General features: G+C 38.4%; 2 protein-coding genes across 4 annotated transcripts in view; both read left to right on the top strand.

Annotated features, from left to right (window-relative positions):
* Positions 1-3,013, top strand: part of ERAP2 (endoplasmic reticulum aminopeptidase 2) — a 39,064-nt gene extending 36,051 nt beyond the window's left edge. Inside the window, exons 18-19 of the mRNA XM_081053722.1 lie at positions 105-186; positions 1,311-3,013. Of these exons, the coding sequence (XP_080909848.1) occupies positions 105-186; positions 1,311-1,454 (226 nt within the window). The 3' untranslated portion in view covers positions 1,455-3,013. The remainder of the gene's footprint in view (positions 1-104; positions 187-1,310) is intronic.
* Positions 3,014-12,046: 9,033 nt separating this feature from the next.
* LNPEP (leucyl and cystinyl aminopeptidase) overlaps positions 12,047-27,133 on the top strand; it is a 92,353-nt gene continuing 77,266 nt past the window's right edge. For 2 of the 3 annotated variants that reach the window (XR_013993710.1, XM_081054607.1), the window contains exon 1: positions 12,047-12,218. Coding sequence is in view for 1 of the 3 variants with exons in the window: in XM_081054606.1 (XP_080910732.1) it covers positions 13,424-13,442 (19 nt within the window). In the remaining 2 variants the exon portion in view is untranslated. Of the gene's footprint in view, positions 12,219-13,245; positions 13,443-27,133 lie in introns of all 3 variants that reach the window. The other variant, XM_081054606.1, reaches the window with a different exon arrangement.

Here is a 27,133-nt window from a genome sequence, read left to right as displayed (position 1 = left end):
TTAACGTAGTTATTAATGTTATATATTTAAAAAATATATGATATAATAGACATAAGGCCAGTATTTCTATTACTTAAATCTGTTGGGTTCCTTTTTATTTTCAGATTTGAGTTGGGCTCGTTTGCCATGAGATTGATTATCTCTGGTACAACATCTCACTTTTCTTCCAAGGATGAGTTGCAAGAGGTTTGTGATTCTCTATTGCTAACAATTTAAAAATAAATGTTCAAGAGGTAGAATTGAAAGTAAACTTAGATGTGATCTGGTTTGAAGTTCACATTTTACTAGAAGAAAATAAGTTGTTTTTTCAATGTCACATAGTAAGTAAATGGAAGGCAAAGGACTCGAACCTCGTAAAATATGTGTTTATAGCATTCAAAATGAAAATTACCCCTGAGAGATGAATCCTTTTGTGTTATGTTGTTCACATTTTATCATCATGAGTGATTATACTGAAGTTTGGAAGAGTCCTTGTGGGGACAAAACCCCAAAAAACAGTTTCCAGGCTCTCGGCCTCACATAGAAAGGTGCTGGCTCGGGTAGTAAATGGCCATCAACTGTGATCAGATGCCAGCAGCTGTGGCTAGTTGGCCGTCAGCTGTAACCCGTAAGCCATTGGCCACTAATATAACGGCTGTGGCTACGCTAGCAGAGAAGGAATGGGGGCTAGCAAGAAGATGGTGGCTGGCAAGCGCGGACTGCTGTTAGGCAGATTATGTAGATCCTGCTTCCTGTGTCTCCAGCCCAGCCGCCAGCGAGAATATATTGGTTTGACTCCCCTACTTATGGCTCCATGGGTGTTCCTTTTTGGCCTTACCGTGTCCTGCGTTCTTGGGCGGGGAGTGGGAGCTGAGACCCTGCATGACAAATGGCGCAGCGAGCAGGGTCAGCCGCACGACAGTCCTTAAAGGTTTTTAACAAAGCTATTATTAGTAGTAATTCCACTTGTCTTTTTTATTTTCTTTCCACAATAAATCTTGAATTTATTTACTCTTGAAGCAAATTCAGAGTTCTGGAACTTAAATCTGGCTCACTACTTACTCTGTGACTTGGCTTAATCACAACTTCTTTACCCACAGTGTACTCACTTGTAAGAAGGATTTATCATTCCTGTCTTACTTTATTTATTGTTTGAAGATAAAGTGATAATTATGCAAAAAAAAGAGGAGAAAAAGAAAATAACCTTTTAGAGGATGGCAGAAAAATGCTTGCACCTGTGTTTGTATAATTTGCAAGCTGTTTTGGAACCCTTTGGAAGAGAAAGTGTTTTATGGACCATGTCAATAATTCTTTTCTTGCTTATTTTTCAGGTGCAACTGTTCTTTGAATCTCTTAAGGCCCAAGGATCACATCTGGATATTTTTGAAATTGTTCTGGAAACCATACCCAAAAATATTGAGTGGCTGGAGAAGAATCTTCCCACTCTGAGGACTTGGCTACTGGTTAAGATTTAAACGGTTGAAAGAAAGAGCACACCAGCTGTGGGCACATTTGCATGAAATCAGCAAAGCTTAAGTCAGAGTTACAGATGTTTTGTCTCACCAGTAAGAAGCCTCAAGAAGTAATCCAGTGCAGTTTCCTGCTGTAAAATATGGTTTCTAGCTGACCGATGTATGGTGCTGGGGGTGGGGTAAGGGCAATTTGGTAGCCTATTTAAAAGTAAACTTTCTGAGTAATGGAGATATGTGGAGATACTGATATAGACATATAGATGTAGCTGTAATATTAATAGTTTAGCCACAGCACAGATGATCTACATTGCCTCGCGTTGTGCCACTCTTTTGCAACTTTGCTGCTTTTTAGCCTTGCTCAGCATCCTGGTGTTTAATTCTTACCATTCATGGAAAAATCTGAATCAAATAGGAAGCATAAAAGTCAGGAATATAGAGACTTTGTCACCAAACCTCAGATTGTTAAAAACTGTATGTCAGCGTTTATCGAATAGGCCAGGAAGGCTTGAGGCTCTCATTCATTAAAAGCCTCAAGAATAGCCTTTTGAGGTCATCTTCCAAGGAAGTAAAATCTGCAGTCTCAAAGGCACAGGAGAGAACGATGATATCACATCACTTTAATTGGTACATTTGTATTTTTAGTAAATCTTTTGAAAGTTGCAGAATTAGATTATATTTTATATCTTTTGGGTGAAAGCATGGTTTAATGTAAATATTTAAATGTATCGTCCTATATTGTAATCCAGTGTTAGCATTTCTTCATATTTTAAGGGAAACTCTTGATCTCTGAAATGCTTTTCTAGATGCTTCTTTTAATTGCTTGAACAAGGCACTTAGAATAAAGAAAACACTCCTCTAAATATAGGTAGTAAATTTAATAAATTCATGTTCCTACATTTGAATCAGTATGGAAGTATAGGTAAGTTGTAGAAAGGTTTGAATCAATACACAAATGACTACTTTATCTGGGTTATTAAGGGAAGCTGGGGATGTTGCGGCAGGGGTGGTATGGAGGGTGTTATGCAATCCCTTCTGGAGTGATATCATGAAGGTCTATAGACCTTTCTCAGTCAGAGACAGAATACAATTTGGGTGGACCAGGGGCATGATCCAATGCATATTTTGTTAGGTTTGTTTTCAAATCATTTCTTGGAATCTTAGAAACATCTTTGACTCTAGATTTGTCCTGGTCAGTATCCTACCGAGATCTGTGCAACACCTTAGTGACAGCCCTCTATAATTATAGATACTTGAGCATAAAGAAATGGAAAGAGTAAAGAATACTGTTTTATTCCCATCAAAATAATATGTAAATTAAGCACTAAAATGTGTATGAGCTTCAGTAGAACTGTACCATCAATATTTCCATAAATAAGCAAAGTTCTTTCTTTTATTCAGTAACTTGCCTACCACAAATTTCCAAGTTTTACATGGTCTTCCCTTTAGCTCTTTATTTAAATACATTTGTAATTTCTCAGATTCTTAAAAATTGAGTACAGAAAGAAGCAAAGTTATTATTTCATGAGAATGAATGTACCAATAATGTTTAAATAAAGTATTTTAAAAAGAAATGTATTGTACTTATTAGTATGGTATTTCAAAACTTTTATGGTAGATGCCAGATCCCCAACACCAAGGAAGACTTGCCTAAAGTTAGTTGTACTTATTCTTTTACTGCAAATGAACAAACAAGTTATATACATGGTCACGGCTAGATGATGAAGTAAACGGACACAACTCTGTGCCATCCTGATTCCCCACAGAGCTCCGAGGAGAATTTTGTCATTTCCACAGCCCTCTCAGAATGAGAAACCTTTCCGATCAGGGGCGCCCAGATCCAGTGGCTTTCTCCCTTTTAGACTTTGTGTGGGAGTGAATGGGCACAGCCCTCAAGAGTCCAAATTATCACCACGACAGGAATTTGTCCTACTTCCTGTACATACTTCTGCATTTCAGTCCTTGCTGTGTCATTGGGTCTATTTGAGGTTGCAGACAAGCAAGGAACTACTACAAGAGATTCTAATTTTCTGAGGGAAGTTCCTGGGCGTTTTTGTTTTGTTTTGTTTTGTTTTTGGAGTCAGGGAAGGGTTTATCCCAAACTACCAGGAAACCTCTCAATAGTCAGAGAAGCTAGTTTTTCACTTGCACATCAATGCCTACCAACTACAAGGTTGTTTAAAGTGGCCACATGTTTTACTCTGCAACACCCCTTTACTTATATTCAACATTGACCTTTGTTGCATTTAACCATGTGTCACTATTTTTCATTTCAACATACATGGTTTACAAATTTTATATTTACAGACTTGAAATCAATCACCTATTATATTGTCTGCTTCCTGAAACCTTAATCTCATCAAAGTCATGTCTCCAAATCATAAGGAAAAAAAAGGTGAAAAGAATTTTATGAAAGAAGTGGGTTTGCTAGGCGGAAGCATATATGTATTTTATATATATATATATATATATGTATTTTATATATCCAACATTTTAATAGTTGGTGCCAGATTATTTTTCTGAAAGGGGGTGTTAATTCACTTTCTTCTTACCCCTATATCCTATAATAGTCAGTGCCAAATGTTAATCTTTTATATCTAGTAATACTTTCCATGGTAAAGTACAGTTTCCCCAGATATGTACATAGCTGTACCACTGGTTTCTTTTGATTAGTAATCTGCTGGATAAATCTTTGTGTATCCTGTTACTTTGAAGTTTTCTGTATCCTTTACTTTCAGAAGAATCTTTCGTAAACATATTATACCTGAATTTTGTTTCCTTTTATGTCCCCCAATTTGGGCAGGCCCAGGTTTTGTCATATGTCATATGTCAAAAACATAAAAACTGAAGCTTCAGATGCCCTCAAATTGAACACTGATTTCACCCTTTTGTTCCTCAGGGTTCTTGTCTTCACTGTTTTTGATGCCTGAGTATTCCTTACTAACTTTCTAGGACATTGGTGCATTAAAACAATTATAAAATACACTTTATTCTATATTTTAAGTTATTTTTAGCAAGAAGGTCAGTCAGGATACCTGGTTTAGCATATTCTCCGAAGCCGTAATAATTTATTTTTCAATATACAAATGCCTATCACTCTTCCATATGAGGCTCCTTAGTATGGAAATTGGTTTGCAGTATTGACTGTGTATTATTGACTTCTCATAAATAAGGTTGTGGGTTGCCTAACGCTGTATCATACTTAGGAAGTCAGCGGTATAAACAGATCATTTTTTCACAACTGAAATCGGGGAAACTTTCCAATATTCATAGGGAGAAATGGTTAGAAAGTTGGAGAAATGCAGACTTCACAAGCAAGATAGAAAACCATTTCTGCCTCACTCACTTCTGCAAACTTTACCTCACAGCTTCAAGATCTTTTGCTAATTTGTTTTCTTTTCCCCCAAAACCCTCATCTTCTACCATACTCCCAGGTAAGGTCAGGAAACCAGTTTTCTCTTTTCAGTATATGACTCATTAATTCTCATCTTGAAGTGTTTACAGACATGATTTCTCACACTGTGTTTATCCTTCTGCTGAATTATGCCATATTTCCTTCTTTCAATACAACATTTTAGGTTCATACCTCTGCGAGCAATTCTCATCTTAATACTACCTGACATGTTCCTCTAACCATCCAAACAGTACCTCAGTTACAATTACAAACCTCATTTTAAAGTTTGCAGAGTAGACTGTCTCAGATTTAAGAGATACAAAGGACATTATTTCTCAGTTTTCAAACCATGTTCCCTTTTAAAAACTGTTTTCTAGTAGTTTGAAAATTCTAACTCATTTCTAATATTTTGAATTGGAAAGTCAGGCAAAGGATAGGCAGAATATTCTAAAAACTCAAATATGGAAAGAGGTGGGAAAGGGTTTGGTGAACTTTTTCTAAAGGAGAAACAATTGTCTCCGTGGCCTAAGGCAGTTGGTGTATAATTTTATTTTCTTTCTATTCATACCTCCAGATGTAGACCCAAAGACTAAAAGCAGGAATATTAGAAGCACAAACAGAACCGTTTAGCTGGTAGGGGGTAAACAGGTAGAGACTTAAGACATCAGGATCAAAGAGAAGGTCTGGCCTGCAAAATCTATGTGAACCAGACAGAAACCACAGGAATCAGACCCTGTGACCTGGTTCATTCAATTCACATTCAGGGACTGAATTAGGGTCACTTCAGCAAAAATTAAAAAGTTGTTCATTAATGAGAGGTTGCTTTAAAAAGTATGTTCTTGTAATTTCGTTAACAATTGTCACCCCAATAAATAAATTATTTAAAAAAAAATTATGTTCTATATTCTAGAAAAGTCATTACCAAAGAGGAAAAGCAAATTACTCTTCTAGTTTCAGATACCTGTGTCTCTGGGAAGCCTAGCTGTTTGTATTTTAAGGTCAAGGGAAGAATACCAACTGTTGGCGCCTCTGTCTCACTTGAGGACCTAGAAAGAAAGAACATCAGCAGCTTTGGGCTTGTAAATCCAGATCTAAAAAGTGCTGCTTAAAAAAGGAAACATAGATTTTGTTTCAAAATACATCTCCCCTTAAAAAAAGTTGCTTTTCTTCTATAATTCTACCATCACAGCTTCACTCCTTTGGGCTAAAAAAGTTAAAATATTAAATTGTAACGTGTTAGACGTGCCTTAGTGTCATTTTGTTTTTTTAAATACTTATTTCTTTACAGTTAGTTGAGAAAAGGGCCCCAAGGAGAAAGGATCTCGAAGCTGGGAGAGAGGATTTGGGTGGGGGTTGGGGGGTTGTGTGTTCTGGAATGAGGGCAATACCCCAGAAAGTACTGGTTGGGTAGGAAACTCTGGAAGGCAGTGTCTGTCACTTACCCAAGGGTGTTGCATACAGGTGCCATTTGATAACTATGTGTTGACTGTGTAAAACAGCACCTAGAAATAAGGAAGGGAAATAAAAAAATGGGACCTGGGGAAATGCAGAGACAAGCCTACTTGGCAATTTTGCCTCAGGCTCATCCTGCTAGTACATGATTATATGCTTCTGTGGCATGTAGTGTGCAGTATGTGTATCATATATCCTGGGTACTCGTCCTGATTGGCCCAACCTATTATAAGTACCTTACAAGCAAAACTTCAGCTTCGGTTTTATTTTTTGTTCTCTCGGGTGCTCAGCACACCGTGGGCACGGCACAATGTTGCTATCTGATTGACAGCTTGCTTGTGCCGGCAACTATCAGCCAGCGGGAGGGAAACAGCATCTGAGTCAGCCCAGAGACAGCCAAGAATCACAGTCAAGTGTAATCTTCTGCATAAATATTACAGGACTTTCTCATGCTCAAAAACAAACAAAAACCTGAAGGACACATTTTATGGGAATGAACCTTAGGCAGGCTCTATTTCAGCATAGCTGTAAGAAATAAAAATGAAAACTGAACCTGTATCTTCAGGAATATAAACATCGCCCTAGAAAGAGCAAGGAAATCAAAAGTTCCAGCTATCTATCATTTCTAAAAACATCTTTTACATCTTCTGACTTGTATAGAAGAGGGCCTATGATTGGTTTTCATGGCTGGAGTTGGGCCCACTCTCCCTGCCACTTCCTGGCCCAGGGAGGCCCCATCTGATTCAGGTCTTAGACATCAGCTCAACACCAAATCTTGGCTTCTTCAGGACATCGTTATTTTAAGTTATCAGTTTGGAATATGTCAGCATTTTATAAATTTGTTTGCTCTTGCTTTATACTTTGCAAGTATAAGGTTTTTTTGCATGTAATCTACCTGGTATTAAAGTTGCACAATTCACATTTAGTAGTAACAGTAAATACATTTTTAGTGCTTATTGTGTGCCAGTCTCTATTCAAAGCATTTTCAGTGTGTATATTCATCATATCCTCACAATAACTCTAAAAGGGGGGTGCTTGTCCTCAGTTTATAAAGGAGAAAATGAAACCCAGGGAAGTTTAGCAACTTGTCCCAATCATAGAGACAATGGTTTTTAGTATACTCACAGAGTTGTGTGCCTATCAATATGGTCAATTTTAGAACATTTGCATTACCCCAACAAGAAACTCTGTACCCATTAGCAGTCACTTCCTAGTCTTTCCTCCCTTCAGTCTTAGGCAACCACTAATCTGCTCTCTGACTCTGTAGATTGCCTAGCCTGGACATTTCATACTCTCATAAATGGAATAAATAATACAATATATGGTCTTCTGTAACAGGCTTCTTTGATGGACATTTGTAATGTTTACACTTTTTGGTTGTTATGAATAGTGCTGCTATAAGCATTCATGTACAAATTTTTGTGTCTCATGAATTTTTAATTCTTCTGGGTATATACACAGGCTAAAATTGCTGGATCCTGTGGCAACTCTATGTGGAGACTTTGGAGCAACTGTCAGACTTATTTCTAGCACAGCTGCACCATTTTATACTCCCACCAGCAGTGTACAACGGTTCCAATTTCTCTGCATCTTTGCCCACATTTATCATTATCTGGTTTTTCATTCGAGCCACCCTATGCCTGTGCCTCACCATATTGTCAGGTGCTTCTTCACTGTGGTGTTGATTTGCATTTCCCTGTTGGCTAATGATATCGAACATCTTTTCATGTACTTATTTGTGTATCTTGTTTGGGGAAATGTCTATTCCGATCCTCTGCCCATTTTTAGTTGGATCATTTGTGCTTTATTATTGAGTTGTAAGAGTTCTTTGTATATTTTAGATACAAATCCCTTGGGCGATAAATGATTTGCAAATATTTTCTGCCTTTCTGCAGGTTTTGTTTTTTTTTTTTTTTTTTTTTTTTTACTTCTTGATGCTATCCATGAAAGTCAAATCTTTCTTGATACTTATCTTCAAACTTATTTCCGTTATGAAGATGCTGTTATGATGAGTTGAATTGTGTCCAGTCAAAATTCGTACGTTGACGTTGTAACCCCCAGCACCTCAGAATGGGACTTTATTTGGAAATAGCGTTGTTGCAGTTGTGATTAGTTAAGAAGATGTCGTACTGCAGTAGGGTGGGCCCCCCATCCAATGTGACCAGTGTTCATATTAAAAGGGAAACTATGGACACAGACATGCACACATGGAGAATGCTATGTGAAGACTGGAGTTATGCTACCACAAGCCAAAGAACTACTAGAAGCAAGGAGAGAAGCCTGGAACATATCTTTCTCTGGTGCCTTCTTCTTGGGCTTCTAGCCTCCAGAACTATGAAACAATAAATTTCTGTTTAAGTCACTCAGGTTGTGATCATTTTTTTACAGCAGCCCTAGCAAACTATACAACTGCCTAAGATTTATATTTCCATTTTAGTAGTTACTGTCAGGTCAGAGTTCAAGGTGTAATAATACACCATGTTTTGGTTTTGTAATCCTAATTATATCGATCAATTAATTATATGGAAAAATTGCATTGATTTGGGCTCTATTTTTACTTTTCCTATACAGTGTCAGGGTTTAAAAATATATCAAAAGGTTATGAAAAGGTATCTGTGTTCATAACATGTAGGTTGCCAACTGCCATTTTGGTTGCTTAACCCTATTTTTCCCTTCTGAATAAGAAAAATGATTTTGCCCAAGGCTCGCCTCCTCCTCCATATGAAATAAGGGAAGTGATCCAAACTCTGCTTTGTCTAAGAAACCGATCGTGGGAACCCTGTTTTCATTTCCAGTGATTTACGAAATACAATTTCAACAAATAAAACCTAAAGAGAATTCTAGTGGGGGATTTCTGAGAAAAGTTTCCTTGTTCTTAAGAAAGAGACACCAGAGAAGAGTTTCCTTCTTCCTCCCTTGGTGCAGCCTTTTTGACCATATGGCATGCAGTCTTTCAGAAAATTGCTCACAGACTGGATAGAGTGAGAAACTGGGTTTTTGATGAGGTTGGGGAACGATGACTGGAGACTGCCTTATCTCTGGACTTGTTATGTGAGATGATAAATTTCCTTATTGTTTCGTTTATCAGTGTTTTGCTTGTGTATTCCAAAGTATCTGGATTCGTATGCTGTTCCTTCCTGATAACATTTCATTTTATTTGGCTGAATCTTCTTGTTAATGACTAAGCTCTATAAGGACTCTGTTGAATAATGATTCTGCTGTTCTTAGTGCTCTAAACATTGCTTAATTTGGTATAACTTCAAACATCACTAATTGACGCTGAGCATGTGTGCGGCAAATGGGTTATAGAAGTAAGGAGATATTCACTCCTCCAGTCTCTGGGGTGCCTGGGTAGAGTCTGGAGGAGCTGGAAACATCATGGCAGCAAGTAGTATCCTCTATTTATTTAAGACTGCTGAACACACTTAGTGTGTACACTGAATTAATGTATTTCTATTGCTTATTTCAAAATAATTAAAAAGAATATTTAATAATGCTAAACCTAAAGTTGACATGGAATATCAATAAATTAAATTGCAATATCAATCATTAATGGAATAGCCTTCTAGTCGCCTGAAGTTAGCTGTAATTCTCTTTATTCTGTATCCCTTTCATAGTTTATTGTCATTGACCCTAACTTCTCTGTGGGAATAGAGAAGCGATTTCTGGAGCACTGGTTTAGAACCCAGACCACCTGAGTTCCTGTCTATGCCTGCCACCGGACTGTGAGTAAATCTTCAAACTTCTCTAGACTTCAGATCCCTTATCTGTTAAATTCAGGCTTGGGTGAGCTGATCCATGGCATTCCACGTGCTTTATTTTGATGAAAAAAAAAGTTCACATTCTCTGATTACCAAGTTTGTTGCTTTTTTAAATATATAAATAAATGCTGTTTGTTTTTCAGGGCGTTCACATTTTCCCTTTCATGCTATTTATTATATATTATAATTAGCCCTCCGAAAGTTTGGTTTTCAAATGTTAAATGGTAGAGAGCAAGGATTCTGCAAATAGTAAATGGGTATAGTAGATAATATCACACTATCTCCTCTGATAAGAATAGTAACTTCATAATAACTTAAAGGTATTATGCCCTTAAACTAAAGAGGAAGTTCTGTGTGGGAGGATAGGAGGAGATTAAAGACTGAAACATAATGGGCTTCAGTAGTGAATTTGTTAAATTGTGTTCCCACAAAGAAGCTTTGTGAAGTGAAATGTAAAATGGCATCCCCCTCAAAAACAAAACAAAACACACAAAAAAACCAGAATAAAACAAAATTCATTATTATTCTTTCGAAGGTATGTATCCTGAAACATTTTGGTTTTGAATACTCTTTTATTTCCAACACAAAACCACAAGTCTTTAAAAGGTCCTTAATGTCTTTGAGTGTGTGTGTGTGTGTGTGTGTGTGTGTGTGTGTAGGAATGGGAGGGATGGGAGGCAAGAAGTTGGCAAAGAGAAGATAAATTATTTGTCTCTTTATCAAAGAAATCTCAGAAACACATGAATCCACCTATATTTACTAGTGCAATGGTGAAACATTTTTACCACAAGTCTCTTCAGAAATGGAGTATTTAAGACAAACCACAAGATAATGTGTTTCACACTTAAAAGCATAACAGACTCTAACTTACAGGTGAGATGAGGTGAGATGTAACAAGCTGTGAAGTTTTAAGTACTGTATCTCTGATATCAAGTGCTTTGGCTGCAAAAATAACTCCAATAGAACATGATGTGACCTAAAATATAGAGAAGGGCTTCTTATCTAAGCAATGCAATGTGTAGGGGTCCTTTTAACAAAACCAGTCCTGCATATACTATGTAATATCTGAACACTGATGCAACAGCTCCTGTGGTTCACTTCCTGTTTTTGGTTCTTAAGTTCGCTGGCGTGTGGGGGAGCAGTAAAAGGTCTCTGATTATTTTATTTAACACACACAGTGGGGTATCACATGATATAGATACCTTCTCTGTACTGATCACAAACGCACCATTCAATATAGAGATGCTCTCTGGGTGTTCGATATTGCAAGTGAACTAGAACTCTAAATACCATTGTATCCATTCACATATTCATTCAAAAATTATTTGTTGCATCCTTATTCAGAGATTAGGCACATAACCCTTAAAAAAGATGACTCTGCTGCCTTCACGGAGCTTGCGTTCTTGAGAGGGAGGTTGATAATAACCAAGCAGCGAACAAAACTATTGTTTTAGGGAGCAATGAATGCTGTAAGAAAATTAAGCAGTAGACCAGGTTTGTACCTTTTTTCGATTGCGTGGTCAGGGAAGGGCTCTCTGCGGAGGTGACATTTGAGCTGAGATCTAAATGACAAGAAGGAACCAACAGGCAAAGTGCCAGGCAGAAGTAACAGTTCTTGCACGAGGAATATGCAAGAGGAATGGTTAACAATGCTGGATGGAACTTGGTTACTTCCAGGAACTGCAAGAAGCCCTTTGTGGCCGAAGAATCGTGAGCACGTGTAAGAGATGAAGTCCCAGAGTTGTTAAGAGTTTCACTTTTATTCTAAGTGCGATTGGTGTTCATGGGGTTTTAATGTGGGGTGGGAAGTGAGTGATTTAATACACTTGTCACTTAAAAACACAATATTACACTTCGAGTTTACTTCTTCGACGCCTAATTTCTAATTCCCGCGCGGGTCAAACGACATCCCGGCCATCCCTTTTTGTCCTGGTTGTGCTCGCCGCCTGCTAGTTTGCGCCCGACGCTCTGCGCCTGCTGTGGACAGCCTCAGAGGAGCGTGTGACAGTTGGCATCTGCAGTGAGGCACAGCTGGAGCCAAGTGGCTGCAGGGGTCGGGTAGGCGGGAGAGAAGGGAGAGGGAGAGGAGGCGGTGGCAGCGCTTTGGGAGGGCCGCGCGGCCTTAGCCACGAGAGTGACGGCGATGCGCACACCCAGCAAAGGGTGAGGAAGAGGGGCCCCAACGATTCCCGGGGCTCACGGGGCCCCTAGTTGCTCCCTCGGGAAGGTTCTCCGGGTCTGCCCGGATTTGACATTGGAAACAATGGTGGCTTGGGGCTGGAGGCAAAAGCGCGAGCGCTGGAGGGCGGGGGTAACTAGGGGAATTTCTGCTTCGGAGGCCTAGTTCTGCGGGGTCTGGCGGAGAACCCCAGCGGCGGCACCCCCCGGGGACCCGAAGTGTTGATTTAGGGCTCGGCTCCTGCTGGCCTTCTGCCCACATCCTGCGGCGCCCGCGTCCCCCTGCGGCTCCAGCGCCGGGTTTTGTCATTCGCCTGCATGTGGAGGCCCCGCCCTAAACCACTAGCCCGAGGACCGAAGCCCTGGGGCTTTCGGCTCCGCCGGGGTCCCTCCTCCCCAGCACTTGCGACCGCTGTGCTGTGGGCGGGCAGCCCTTCCGAGAGGGCCCACAGCGCTTTCACGTTCGGGGCCTGGGCAAGTGCGCTCCCCAGAGCCAGTCTCCCCAGGGACCCGAAGCTTCGCAATCCAGGGAGCGACCTTCACCCGCAGGCTCCTGCTCTGCCTTCCGATCTCGGCACCTCCCAGCCAGGCCTCCTCACCAAGCCTTCCGAATTAGCGACCCACTCACTCTCCATCACATCACCCTGATTTAATGCGCAGCGGGGCACTTATTCAGCCTTGTGTATCTTCTGTTTGTTTATTGCCTGTTTCTGGAATGTCCGCTCCACGGGGCAAGGACCGTGTTTTTCCGCCGCGGTGCCGCGCTGGGACTCAGTGCCTGGGACCCTGCCCCGGAGGGAGGCAGTGTGCCGTCACATTTGCTGAATGACTCAATGTCGTTCCCGGCAGTGGAAGAGACAGAGAGGCTGCCCTTTCTTGCGGGGGCGGGGCTTGTCCTGGCCCCGCCCTTGGACCAGCCCCCAGGTCTAACCAGCTCCTCCCACTCTTCTCCCGGAATTGGCTCGGGGCTGGACCGTGCTTTTCCTCCTAGCCTCCCTCGCATTTTCTGCAGCTGTCGCCAAAACCCGGAGCGGCGGAACCGCAGAGCGGCGGAGCGGAGCCCCCCCTCGCGGCACCTCCCCAACAGCCCTCGGCAGCAGTGCTGGGCATGCTCAGTCGGCAGGGCCGCTTCAGCTCTCGGAGTAGGAAGCTAGGGCGCTCCGGCTGTAAGGAGCCGCGGCGGGGGGAAAATGGAGCCCTTCACCAATGGTGAGTGGGCGGTCAGCGGTGCCGGGGTTGGGGCTCTCTGGGGCCCAAAGGACCGTGGCCAGATGTGACGCGAGGGGTTGAGTTGCAGTCTTCCCCATCGCGGGTTTTCTGCGAGGGTTTGGGGGCGGCGAAAGGGGACTGGGGGAGGCTGCTGGAGGCATCGGGATGGCGGGGGGTGGGGGCGGTGTCGGGCAGCGGCCGGCGCGGGGCTGGGGGCTGGTGTGAAGGTCAGCGCCACCGCCTGCTCGGGTAGGGGCGATCGTCCGGAGCGGCTGGACCAGACGCTCCGCTGCGCGGCCAGGTGGGCGAACGGCAAAGTTTGGGCTGCTGTGCGAAGAGGAGGGAAAGTTGGCAGCCCGGGTTTGCCCCCGGAGAAGGTGGTGTCCGCCGCCGCTCTCGGGCTGCAAGGGTTAAGCCGCGGCCCCTGCCAAACCCAACTTCTGTGCTGCGCTGGGAGCTGTCCCCCTGTCCTTCAGCGAGTTGCCGGCATGCCTTTTCCTAATAGAATGGGGTGGGGGTGGGGGGCTTGGCAGGTTAATTTAGTGGAAGAAAGGGAAACTTGGGGAAAGGCTTGCTTACTTCTGCTCGGTGCCAAGGAGGTGCCTGCCCGCATTGCCACCGTCCTGCTGCTGAGGCAGTCTGCAGGGCGTTCAAGCTTCATTTTCCCGGCTTCCGATAAACATCAGTTTTTCAGTTGAAGGCTCATTAAATATCAAGGATCCCTCACGGTGATACCACAATGTGACTTGAAGAGTCAAAGCAAGAACCTGCAGGAATGCCCTGCAAAACAGCCACAACCCTTTACTGAACGGAGAGCAGAAATCCCACCCTAGTTAAAACAATGGCTTTGTTTGGACCAGAAGTGCTGGAGTCACTGTATGGGGAGGAGATGTCTTATCAATTTGCAGTATTGAGTATATGGATTCCCTTTAGGGATAGAAAGTAGGAGAACTGCCAGTAAGGGAGAATTCACACCTAAGTTAGAGAATTCATCCTCTAGTTGATGTGTTTTCTTGCGAGTGGTATGGTTACTTCAGATAGATAGTTTGTCATATAATAGAAGCCAAAGTCTACCCCTTTTGGGTAGGTTAGTTGCGACCCAAAAGACAGAGACACTGTCCACTATATTATATCCCAAACACCACCCTGACTTTGTTGTATGTTATGCCTCATTCATGGGCCTGCGGATTACTCATTATATTCTCATTACATTACTCATTGTGATTCACAAATGCTTTATTCTACTGCCATCTTCCTGTCTGTGATGTTTAATTAGGATTAATGACAACTTTAATTCTGAATTTTCTTTCTCATTCACGTTCTATTTGTAACTATTAAGGTTCTAAGAAGAGTCTGGTAGGTCACTAAGCGAATTAAAAAAGATTTGAATGGAAAGGAGCCTTAGAGACCGTATAGTACTCTAGTGTAAAACATTTTTAAGACAAATCATTCGATCCTTTCAAATGATTATTCCAAGGCTTTTTCTTTGTTCTAGGTAGAATGCTTGGAATTTCTATCTTTGTAGGATTTTAAGGGTGAAATTTCATCTAAATTAAAAAAAAAAAATCCCCCAACAAGGCTGAGTCATCCATTTGGTCAAGATCATTGCTAGCTGATTTGGTGAACCTGTGTCTACAGAATTAAAGTACATTCTCACATCTTAAAATTGGGGCCTTTTCTCCCCTCTTAGAATATGCTCCTCTAGATACGAATATTTTCAAATGGTCTCATTTTGGAGGACAGTGGAAAAGTCCTACAGAAGAGAACAAAAAAAAAAGCAATCCATCAACTTTCATGTAGGAAATTGGATTTCTCATCCTTTCCTATCTATCATCCATATTTTCGGAGCCTGTGTTGGAGCCCGTTTGGCAATGCATTATTTTGGTTAATGTATTAGTCACTCCTTGGAGGCTTATGTAGCCTCCTTTAATAAGGAGAATAGGAACTACAGTGTCTAAAGTTAACAAGAAATTATCTCCTACCAGTTTGAGGTGTTTTTCAGGTTTCAGATGGACTAGTTTTTTTTTTTTTTTAATTATGATTTCATAACTTTTGAAGGACAGGTGTAGAATTTTCTAGTGTCTTCAAACAGGAGATGGAATAGTGGAAAATATGTCTGTTTTGTACTTACTCCTTTTGAGTACAAAGGACATGTAGACTTAACCCTTCTTCCATAGGTTTGGGTGTTTCGGTGCAGATTATTTCATTATCCATAGAATTTATGATTGCAGGAATTACCAATCTGGGTATGGGTTTTTGTTACACATTCATTCTCTTTTACTAAAATCTTCACCACTTATACTTTCTCAAGACAGTTTTAGTAATTCAGGACCACATATCTTTCAGTTAAAATCTTGTCAGTGGTTTTACCTTCTGACCTATACATTTGTGAAGGAGGCAAATTTAGTTTCAGTTTTGCCATTTTTAACTTTCAATTCTTGTCTATCCCAGTAGAGCTTTCCGTACTTTTCCTGTTAACAAACTTGCTGCTGGTATGGCTCATTTTTCTTCTTTTGTCTGCTGATAATGGGCTTATTTAATGCTCATCCTGTTTTCCTTTCCAGGTAACATATTGCTGTAACCCATTTAATATGCACATCTCCAGAAAAGGCTTATAAGGAGGGACCTTAGTGTCAAGATTTCCCCTTTGGCTAAGGAGGTATTTTTGGTCTTGCCCTTGGAAGGGACTGCTGACTGTTGCACTGAAGACTGGATATCCATTCTGGGTTTGAGATCTTTGGTGACTTCTTTTGTGGGGAGAGAGATGTGCTGCACCAGTCCTCAAGATTGATTTAATACTTTATGTCCTGTTTGGCAGGGAGAGTGAAACTATTAGGAAGTAGCGATTTAAGTATTACCAAAAACCAAACAAAAGTTATGGCAACTCTCTAGGTCCTTAGATAGATGTACTAGATTAGGACAAGTAATTATTTGATGACTGTTTAGATTTATTTGTCCTTATGCGGGGTTACGATATTTCAGAGTAACTTAAATTCTTATTAAGGAATGTAAATACCAGAGCTCACCCTCAATTGAGGTCTGAGGTTGTTGGGCCTAGGGATTTGTGACTTCGTTTTGAGGATGTTAGAAGTATTCACCAGAGGGGAGCAAATTCAGGACTTGGAAGCACATTGACGGAGAAGGAATCCTCTCTCTTTCTCTTTCTCTCTATTTCCCCATCTTTTCTGGTTTGTGGTATTGCTTGAAGTAAATCCAGAGGGTGAAAAAGCATGGATTTTTTGAAGTCCCAGAACTGAAAACATAACTTAAACGGTTTGCCAATTATTTTCATATGAACTAAGTCCCCAGAAAGCACTTCCTGTTACATAATCTAGTGAGGGAGACTCTTATAAAAAACTATTTTTGTTTTTTGTTTTCAGATTGGCATCCAATTGAAAATATTTCCCAACTTCTAAAATGAGAAGCCTGGATAACAAATTAGATATTCATGGTTGTAAGGCAGTATGGAATTGTGATTTCATCTTTTTATCTTACAAATAACAATTGTCCTATCGTATGCATTTCTTTAAAATAATTTTTTAGCATTATCTGTCAAAAATGTGAGCTTACCACATTTTCTTTATATATACTTTTGTTCTATGATAAATTACCACATTGAAAGAAAACCTTAACAAATGGAAGACTGTAGTTTCTTTCTATGTGATGGAATATAAGTTAAATTCTGTTTTTAATCCTTCTGTCTTTTTTGTTTCAGTTTATGGAAATAGGAACTATAGGAATAGTATGTTAGCATCATTTAATAGTCTAAGATTGAGGCTACAATTCAGTTTTTACCTGGAAAACAGTGGTGGAAAAGTTCTTTGTGCTTTACTTAACAATCTCCAAGAAAGCATCTTGAGACAAGATAAACAGACAGCATACTTTAGATTCAATTAAAATCAGTGATTATCATTTATATGTAGGTGATCCTTGAAAACTCAGCCTGATAGGCAGAGATTTTTAAAATGGTCATACCTTGAGCCTTGCAAGTCTTTGGCTCAGAAATGAGCCTGGTTTGGGGAGCAGGAAACTGTTCTATGAGGTGGAAAGATAGAATCAGGGTTGGAGAGGAGAGGTAGGTGGATCTGGTTGGACAAAAGAAATTGAGGGCTGAAGGGATGAATGAGTTAAGACTAGCCTTTGGATGCCCTGGAAGTTAGACAGAAAATCTTTCCCACAAGTTTAATCATACTATGTATTTCTCTCTTTCATAGTCAGATAATTCATAGTGACTTAGGACTGTTCACTAGTAAATTAGGACTGTTCACTCTCCTGAATGTTTTAGATTTCAAGAAAAAAAAAAAAAACACGGAGAGGACTATAGAGCCATTGACCTTGTGGGATCATCAGGATAGCAGTCACTATTCTTTATTGCCTGGTTTTCCTTCACTTTTCTACTGACGCTTATGGTTGAACAATGCGCCAATTAAATTTTTTAAAAATTCCAACCTTAGCATCTAAACTAGGAGGAAACCAAATAAAGAAAATTTAGGCTTCTAAGGGAGTTTGAAAAAACTGTGGAGAATCAAGTCAACTATAGAAGATCCTTTGAAGTTCTTCTCTTTTAAGAGTATTTCCTTAATGGAGATCTTCCTGGGCATCTCTCCCACATATTACAAGAATGCAGTCACCTACACAAAACTCAAGCCAATTGTCTGGACTTCTGTAGATTGAGGGGCTGGATGGTCCAAAGTCTTCTCCAGTCCCCCTGGGCTATTGCGGGAGGCCAAGCCAATGATCTGGAATAAAGGCAGTATAAGAAGGCTTCTTGATGTTTCTGTGGGAGAGAGCTCTATAAGCTGGGAGAATAGTGCAGTGAGAAGCAGTACCTCTGTGAGTTGGATGTGCTCCTTTCCTTCCTGGATCTCACAGCAATGATAAGAAGGGCTGTGTGGTAGTATTTCCCAGACAACTGCCCCAGGTGTCATTTGGTGTCATACAGGAACTTTCTGACGGGCAAGAAGACTTTGGCCATAGTTTTTCTCACAGCTGAAACTGTTATTTTATAAAGTTTAAAACAGTTGGTAGAATATTCATCACCTCTATAACATCACACCATTCCAGGGTTCTTGTCAGAGGAAAAATACATGGAGATTAGTGAGAGTGTTTGAGGAAAGCTAAATGTTGAAAAGATCTTTCTTTAGGTTGGTATTAGTAGTGTGATTTGAAGACTGAAGTAGGGTAATACTTGTCTAGTTTCTTCTTGTCCCGTAATTGTCAAAAAGGCCTCATTGGTTAAGTAAGAGGGGGCTGCTGCAGGTGCTTGGGGCTTGGTGGGAGGAACTAGTGTGTCCCAGATTTTATCCATGAGTTTGGGGTGGTTCTGCCTTATACACATCAGCAGTAGTTTCTCTGCTTTTTAAACCAAGTGCTAAGTATCTAACCCTTTGGGCCACTGACATTGTCCTTACAGTGTCTAGATTGGGTGGCTAGACTAAGAAAACAATTCAGACTGACCAGAGTATTGGGTGTTAGTGGGAATAAGAAGTGCATTGCTCTTTAAAACAGCAGACTCACTTCCTTACAGAGGCTTGGTAATGTTCCAGCTGGAGGAAGCACAGAGAAAAATAATTGAATGTGGAAAGGAGGTTCTAGTCTGACTTGGGGATTAGATAATAAATATATGTGTTGAGTTAGATAGAAATTAGCAAACATTCACTAAAATGTGGCTAGTTTTGTTTGAATGCAGTTCTTCATTGTAGTTGGGTACATAGTTCTGTCTTCATTCATTGCTGATTTGCGAAATATTGAGATAAAGATTTGAAGAATTCATGCATAGAAGCTTTTCTTGGCAGATCATCAAATGACAATGACAAATGGTAGGAAAAAATCTGGTTACAATCCCAGATTTTTGGATATTCATCACTATTTTTTTATGTTTGTTTAAAAGGTAGAGAGAGAGAAAAAAACAGTTTATTGTTTCTGTCATGAACATCAGTCAACCAATCATCACTATTTTTTAACAAATGGGTTAATGATAACAAAGTGATCCTCAGTAAGTTGTAAATTGATGGCAAAGTTTTTGCTATAGAGATTTAAGACTAGCATTTGCTTGTCTTATCAGTCTGATGGAAAAGTATTTCAGAGAATTATCAGCAAATTAATTCTTTGTTCAAATCCATCTGAGATCAAGTCTAGCAATTATATTCATTTACCAATTGAGGTATTTTCTAACTCATAAGCATTTTGTATACATTGAATGGTTCTTATAAATTTCTTTTGTAGATCTCATTCAGTAATATATAGTCTTTGTTAAATGGCTGACAGGTATTCGTTATGCCTCATGCCATTTTCATTTTAAATAAGGAATTATCATAAGTTAAGATTCTTTTGAAACTATATCCAGATAATTGATGGAATTAGAAGTAAACTTTTTAGCTTTAGATCTTAGAAAGGTGTTTGCCGCTTTATAGGTTTGCATGAGAGATGAATGGGCATAAATATATACTCATCATTGACAGTTTCAATTCTTTTTATACCTGAATCTTTCTAAGCGGTACCCTGAGGATTGTCAAGGACGGTGGAACTTGTCTTATGAGGAAAGATTAAAAGTATTGTATAAGATAAAGATTATAAATTGGATTGGAGGATGAGTTTGTTACAGATATAAACATTAGGGTAAATAATTTATCCTAGAAAAGGAAAAGAAAGTTGAAAATTAAGCTGAAATAACTTAATTTTTCCCCATGAAGATATTGTCTAAGTTTTAAGTGAATAAAATGACATACTTTTATGTGAATTCTAATCGTCATAATGATAAATATAAGGACAAAGGAACCAAATGATCTTAGCATTCTGTATTGTCTGTATTCTTTAGTCCGTGGAATGTTATGTTTCACTAGCTAACTGGATGCTTTGTAGTTGTCCTCTGGCCACAATTTTGACTAGAGTATTTTCTCACTGGAATCTGCAATGTTTTTGAATGCTGGCTGTTCAGCAGAACTAAATAGTTATTATTAGAACTTTGTACATTACTGTAAATTTTATATTTTCTTTTGGTTCTGTATTCCATTGTGGATAACAACCAGAGAAAATACAGATATACATATATATGTATATGTGTGTATATGTGTGTGTGTGTGTATATATATATATTTGTATATATATTGTGTGTGTGTATGGAATATATTGTACAAAAAAATTTTTAGAAGATGAATGCTTTGGGCTCAATTCTGTTTTACTGAAAGCAGATAATACTGTGATCCAGATCTATTCATTATTTATTCTTTTTTTGGTTATTTTGCCTTTTTTTCAAATTTTGAATTTCTTCCTTTTTATATCATACTAATAGTTTTTCTTTATTTCTTACCTTTATCACTAAGACTGAAAATAGAACAAGCCAAAATTAGTTTTCCATGTCTCCTTGCTCCATCCTGCTATTGGAGACTCAGGAGTGATGGTCAGAGAAGTATAGAATGAATATTTTAATTCAAATTCATCTTACCATTTTAAACTGCCTCAATTAACAAGTTATTTTTTAAATTTCTTTTTGATATGTCTCTACTTATCTATTTTAAAAAAGGAATAGTTTTTAAAAAGATGCCCACCTCAAATAAATTAAAATATACCTTCATTGTATGCTAACTTGTGCCACACTGTGTTCTTAAAGCTGGACTACAGATAGGAATGTACCATGGTCTCTGCCCTTGAGGAGATTATAGTCCAGCAGGATTAATTTGTTAAAAAGGTATACAAACATACAAAATAGTACATTCTCTTTGAAAATTGTCAGTCTTCAAGAAGTACAGGTCCCATCTCACATCACCTTTTTTTAAGATGCATTTGGTTTTGTACTTTTATTTTTTCATTTTGGAAATCTACGCATGAATCTGTCTCATTTTGTAAGACTACTGCATAATAGAGAAGAGCAGTTCAGACTGCTGCTTTCAAATGCTAACTCCTCTCTCACTAGCTCTGTGATTCTTATTTAAGGAGATTACCAAGATGTTTTACTATCTTTAGTTAAAAAACTAAAATGTGCACAGAAATGGAAACTTTTTCTGATATTAGCTGAGGGCTAAGATATATGGTGGTTTGACATATTCCAGCCATAGTGAGATTTTTAAAATTGAGGAACAAATGGTATTTCTTTTTTGTTTCTTGTTTACTAAATGTTTGAGGCCAGTATAGGCGGATTCTTTCCATTTCATATTTAATAATTATTATGTGTCTGTAACACTTTCAGGGAAGTGTTGCGTAAGAGTAGAGGAACTATTCATTTCTACATCTAATTTAATTCTGACTTAGATGTTTTTTTTCTGGTTCGTTTAAGCAAATGCAATATGCAGCACCTCATTATTCATACAAGTAGAACTTGTTTCAGTCTTAGATCAGGTATTAAATATATTTTGCCTGTTAGGTGGGTTTGAAATAGTTAGGAATTTAAGACCAAAGGGGACAGTGTTAACATGAAGACATAGAATAAGGGTACTTCATTAACTGGTAACAAGGCCTGTGTTTCATAGGTGTCAGGAATGCAAACAAACACGTCTGTGTTTAAATTCATACCTATTTTGCTATGTTTCCTCATAGGAAGCTTAATAAGAAGCTAGTTTTCCTAGTGAATTTGTGTTTCTGCTAGTGATACCCTTACTTTATTATTAGTTTTGCTGAAGGATTGTAACTTTGCAGCTGCTTTTGGCTCTGAGAATCTGTTAAGAATCATGGCAGTTGACCTCCTTACCTCCACCCTACCAGGAATCTCTGGAAATTTTCTTCCCCCCTCGCAAAGACAATAGTTCTAAAACGCAGAAGGTAGTGGTTTGGGCCAAGTGGCAATGTGAAGGCTCCTTCAAGGAGCTGTGTGGATGGGTTGCATGGGAACAGAGTGGAGGCGTTTCTGTCTTGGGCCACAATTGTTCCTGGGAAACCAGGGTTAAGAAAATAGTTTTTCCCACAGGAATAAATTATTGGAGTCTACATTCCTACCCAACGATGCTCAAAGAAACATACATGGTGTGTTGTGAAGGCAGAAGTGCCACTTGTTTAGGACTCCATTTTCTAAATGGTTAAAACCATGTTTCCGGTTCTATGTGTACATGCTTGTTCAGCCGGAAACCATCAGTAACGTACAACAAATAAAAGCACAGTTATCTTGTATTTGGTTGCTACTGGAGTTGGCACCTCACATCGTGTCCCACACATATTAGACGTTCAATAAATGTTATCGGAGATTAATATTACTTCAAATAACTCCAAAACAAACATTTACATGACAGTTTTACTCTGTACTCTTTTAATTTGGAGGTTTTTCTTCTATTTTTTTTCCAAGTAAAGTTGAGTTTCAATGCTCTTCCTTTTTCTATAAATGTCTTTATAGGAAATAGAGTAACTACAAATCACTTTTTGGGGGAACATTTTTATCAGTGTTTATTTAGCTTTTCACTAAAATGCAGTTTGAGTACTTGCTATGTTTCAGACATATGAAGTGCTTTGTACATAGTGCTAAATAAGACATGGTCTCAGTGTTTGAGGGGAATAAGATGATGGTAGGGAGGGAGTGTCTTACGCTGAACTAATTTCAAAAGCAAAATTAAAGAATAACCCAACATCTTCCTCCTCCCTTCTTTCATCTTCTGTGCTTATTCCATAGCTATGGTTAAGTTCAATTATTTTTTTCTGGACTCAGGAATCCAGGATGATCCCAAACCCCTTGTCCCTTCTTGTCCTACTATAGAGTTATCCAGATCGTCTTACTTTATGTATTTACTCTATATGCTTTTTCATTGAAAAAACAGTGTACTGAAACTTCCATGCTTAAATCAAGATGTCTGGAGAGTTTGGGATTTTTTTTCTTTATCTTTGAAGACAGAATTATGGTTCTCAAACTTTTTGGTCTCAGACCACCTTTTATACTCTTAAAAATTATTGTGGACCCCTAAAAGCTTTTGTTTATGTGGGTTATATCTCTAGTTATTTGCTGCATTAGAAATTAATACTGAAAAAAATTAAAACATCAATTTATTTCATAATAATAAAACACCTCTTACATGCTAACATAAGTAACATTTTTAATGAAAAATAACTGTTTTCCAAAACAAAAAAAATATTAGTGAAAAGTGTTATTTTACATTGTTGCAAATCTCTTCCATGTTTGGCTTAATAAAAAACTTAGATTTTCAGAATTGCTTCTGTTGTCAGTCTGTTATATCACATGTCGTGGAGCCTGTGGAAAACTCCACTGTGCACTCGTAGGAGAATGGGAGTGAAAATGGCAAAAACCTCTTATTATGGAAATAGTTTTGACCTTGAAGACCCACTGAAAGAGTATCCGGGATGCCCAGGGTAGCCATACCACATCTTAAGTACTGTTAGTCTAAACATTAAACCTGCCGTTTATAGGGACTGGAGAGGAATACTTTAGGAGTCCACAGCAGGTAGAAAGTGGAGCTGTTGAAACTGGGCAGCAGGTTTCTTAAGATAGATCTAGGTCACGGGAGAAGGAAATGTTCTGGCCAGGCGTATCTGACAGACCACATATTAGGGGCCTTGGTTATTTGAGGATTCTACAGTTATTTATCTCAGCCCTGGATAGTTCTAAACTAGAGAGGACAAAAACAAGTTTTAAAAACTAGTTACCTTTAAAAAAAGAATGAAATTTTATCTGTTTGGTTTTTATATTAATACCTGAAGGGTTTTCAACGAGCTGCCCCTGTTTCCCAAATCCCCCTCTCTCCAACATACACATAGTTAAGAATACATCATTTAACTTCTCAGCCCTTTCGTGATTTCTTAGACTTACCTTCATTTTAATGAATTAAAGGCCTATATTGTTAAGTTCCATTATTTTTTCACTACTTGTCCTGATCTCTGGAGTCCGGAATGATACAAAACCCTTTGTTCCATATCTGCCCTGCCATAGAATGATCTAGACCTTTAAGAGAACTAGAATCAACACTTTTTTTGGGGGTTGGGGGTCTTTAGGTCCATGAATGATTGATTGATCTACTTAAAACTGTCTTCCCCGTTGAAAAGCTATCTGTACCTCCATGTTCATAGCAGCATTGTTTACAATGGTCAAGACGTGGAAACAATCTAAGTGTCCATCGAAGGATGAATGGATAAAGGAGTTGTGGTATAGATACACAATGGAATATTACTCAGCCTTAAAAACAAGTAACACCTATAATTTGTGACAACACAGATGGATCTTGGAAGTATTATGCTAAGTGAAATAAGTCAGAGAAAGACAAATACTGACTGTATGGTCTCACTTATAGGTGGAGTCTAAAAAAATACCCAAAGATCAAAACACACCAAACACACAGAAAAAAAGAACAGATTTGTGGTTATAGGCAGGATGTGGAGGGAGGGGAAATTGGAGGAAGGTGGTCAAAAGATACAAACTTCCAGTTACAAGATAAATAAACACTAGAGATATAATGTACAAATGTTGACTATAATTAACACAGCTGTTAATATACATAGGAAAGTTGTTAAGAGAGTAGATCCTAAGAGTTCTTATCATGAGCATTTTTTTTCTGTTTATTGTATCTATGAGATAATGGATGTTAACTACACCTATGGTGGCAATCATTTCACAATACTCTATGTAAATCGAATCATCATGCTATACACCTTAATAAACTTAAACCGTGATGTATGTCAGTTATAAGTTCAGCCAGCTGAACTAACCTTCTGTAAAAGTAGGTCATGTATCCAACCATCCTAACCCATACATTCAAAGTACCTTGAAATACTTATTAACACTGTAGAGAATTAGCTCTTCACTCTGTTGGTGTTTATAATGTTAGGAATACTTTTAAACAGAAGACCATTTATGTTAACTTTGTGTGAATGGACAAAATGTAGTTGTGAAACAAAGGCCTGGCATCTGGTATGTGAATGTAGTAATTGTTCAAATGAATAAACCTCTCAAATTGGCCTTTGTGTAATTAAAATCAGAGTACTGAAGTGTTGAGTATTTCTGATTTTTGGTGTTACATTTTTAAAACTTAAAGTCAAGACAAAACAAACAAACTACAGTTTATCCCTCCCTCCATCCCCATTGCTCGGCAACCACTGACCTGCTTTCTGTCACTATAGATTAGGTTGCATTTTCTAGAATTTTATATAAATGGAATTATATAGATTTTATATAAATGGAATAAATCATACACTATCTTTTTTGGTCTGGCTTTTTCCAATCATCATGATGATTTTATTTTGAGACTTGTCCATGTAATATCAATAGTTACGTTTTTTTAATTTTTCGCTTTTTAAAATTGCTGAATAGTATTCCATTATATGAATATACCATAATTTGTTAATCTGTTCACCTCTTAATGGACATTTGTTTTGGGTTATTGTATGTTGGGAACATTCAAATAATTCTTTGTGTAGACATTTGTTTTTGTTTCTCTTGGGCAAATACCTAGAGGTTGATTGGTTGGATCATCTGGTAGCTGTATGTTTTAACTCTAAGAAACTGACAAGTTTTTTAAACTGGTTTACCATTTCACATTCCCATCAGCAGTATGTGATAGTGCTTATTCTCTACATCCTTGCCAAAATTTAGTATGATTATTTTTTTTTAATTTTTAGCCAGTACAGTGGTAAATGCAAGTGCTACAGAGTGGTATCTTAGTATGGTTTTAATTTGCATTTCCCTGAGGACTACTTATGTTGAGCATCTTTTCATATGTTTTTTTTGGCCATTATTTCCTCTCCTTTTGTGAAGTGGCTGTTCAAATCTTTTGTCCACATACTGAGTTGTGAGAGTTTTTTTTTTTTTTTTTTTTTTTTGGATTCACCTTTACAAAGATGTTGCTCTATCAACCTCTGGCCTTAATAGTTTTCTGTTAAGAAATCTATGGTAATTTGAATTGTTGTTACCCTATATGTAATATATACATTTTTTTCCAAATAGTTTTGAGTTTTTCTTTACTTTTGGATTTTAGCAGTTTGATTATTTGTGACTTGGTTTGGTTTTCTTTGGCCTCATTCTTTTCTTAGGTTCATTGAACTTCTTGAATCTGTAAATTTATGTCTTTTACCATATTTGCAAAGTTTTGACCATTATTTTTTCAGATAATTTTTCTGACCCAATATTTTTTTACATGTATGTTATTCTTTTTGATGTTGTCCTATAGGTTTCTGAGTCATTGTTCATTTTTTCCTCAATCTTTTCTTCCTGTTGTTCAAATTGAATAATTTCTGTTTATATTTAAGAAATGAATACTGTCTGATACGTGACTCATAATCAAAATTGACCCTCATTTGAACTTGTAAATTCACTGAAAAATAGCTGGAATAGACAGCTGTGGTGAAACTTGGTTTCAGTGAAACACTCGTGCAATGAATAAATCTAAACTAAAACTTAAAAAAACAATCCTATGCAGTATGATTTCCTGTAAATTTTACATTGTTAATTGAAATACATTTTTAAGCAAATTGGCCAGATTCTGGGGGTGTCATTTCCTATATTAGTACTCTTAACAGCCAAGACTGAGTTCTGTGTCCTATCAAGTAGCAGTGTGTTTTTCCCCAATGATAACCATATTTTGAGACAAATCTTTATAAGAAGATGGGAAAGTTATAAAATGTGTCAGAAATATTTGCATCCAAAAACACATTTTAAAAATTAGTAACATTTTATAGCTTAGCCAGAAAACTCTCCTCTATTAATAATTACATAGATTGTCTCATCCCGAGTATTACATTTTACTGTACCCAGATTCATCTGGTACTAC

Source organism: Rhinolophus hipposideros (assembly GCF_964194185.1).
Source record: "Rhinolophus hipposideros genome assembly, chromosome: 7".
NCBI classification, from domain to species: Eukaryota; Metazoa; Chordata; class Mammalia; order Chiroptera; family Rhinolophidae; genus Rhinolophus; species Rhinolophus hipposideros.
This window is presented reverse-complemented; position numbering and strand designations above follow the sequence as displayed.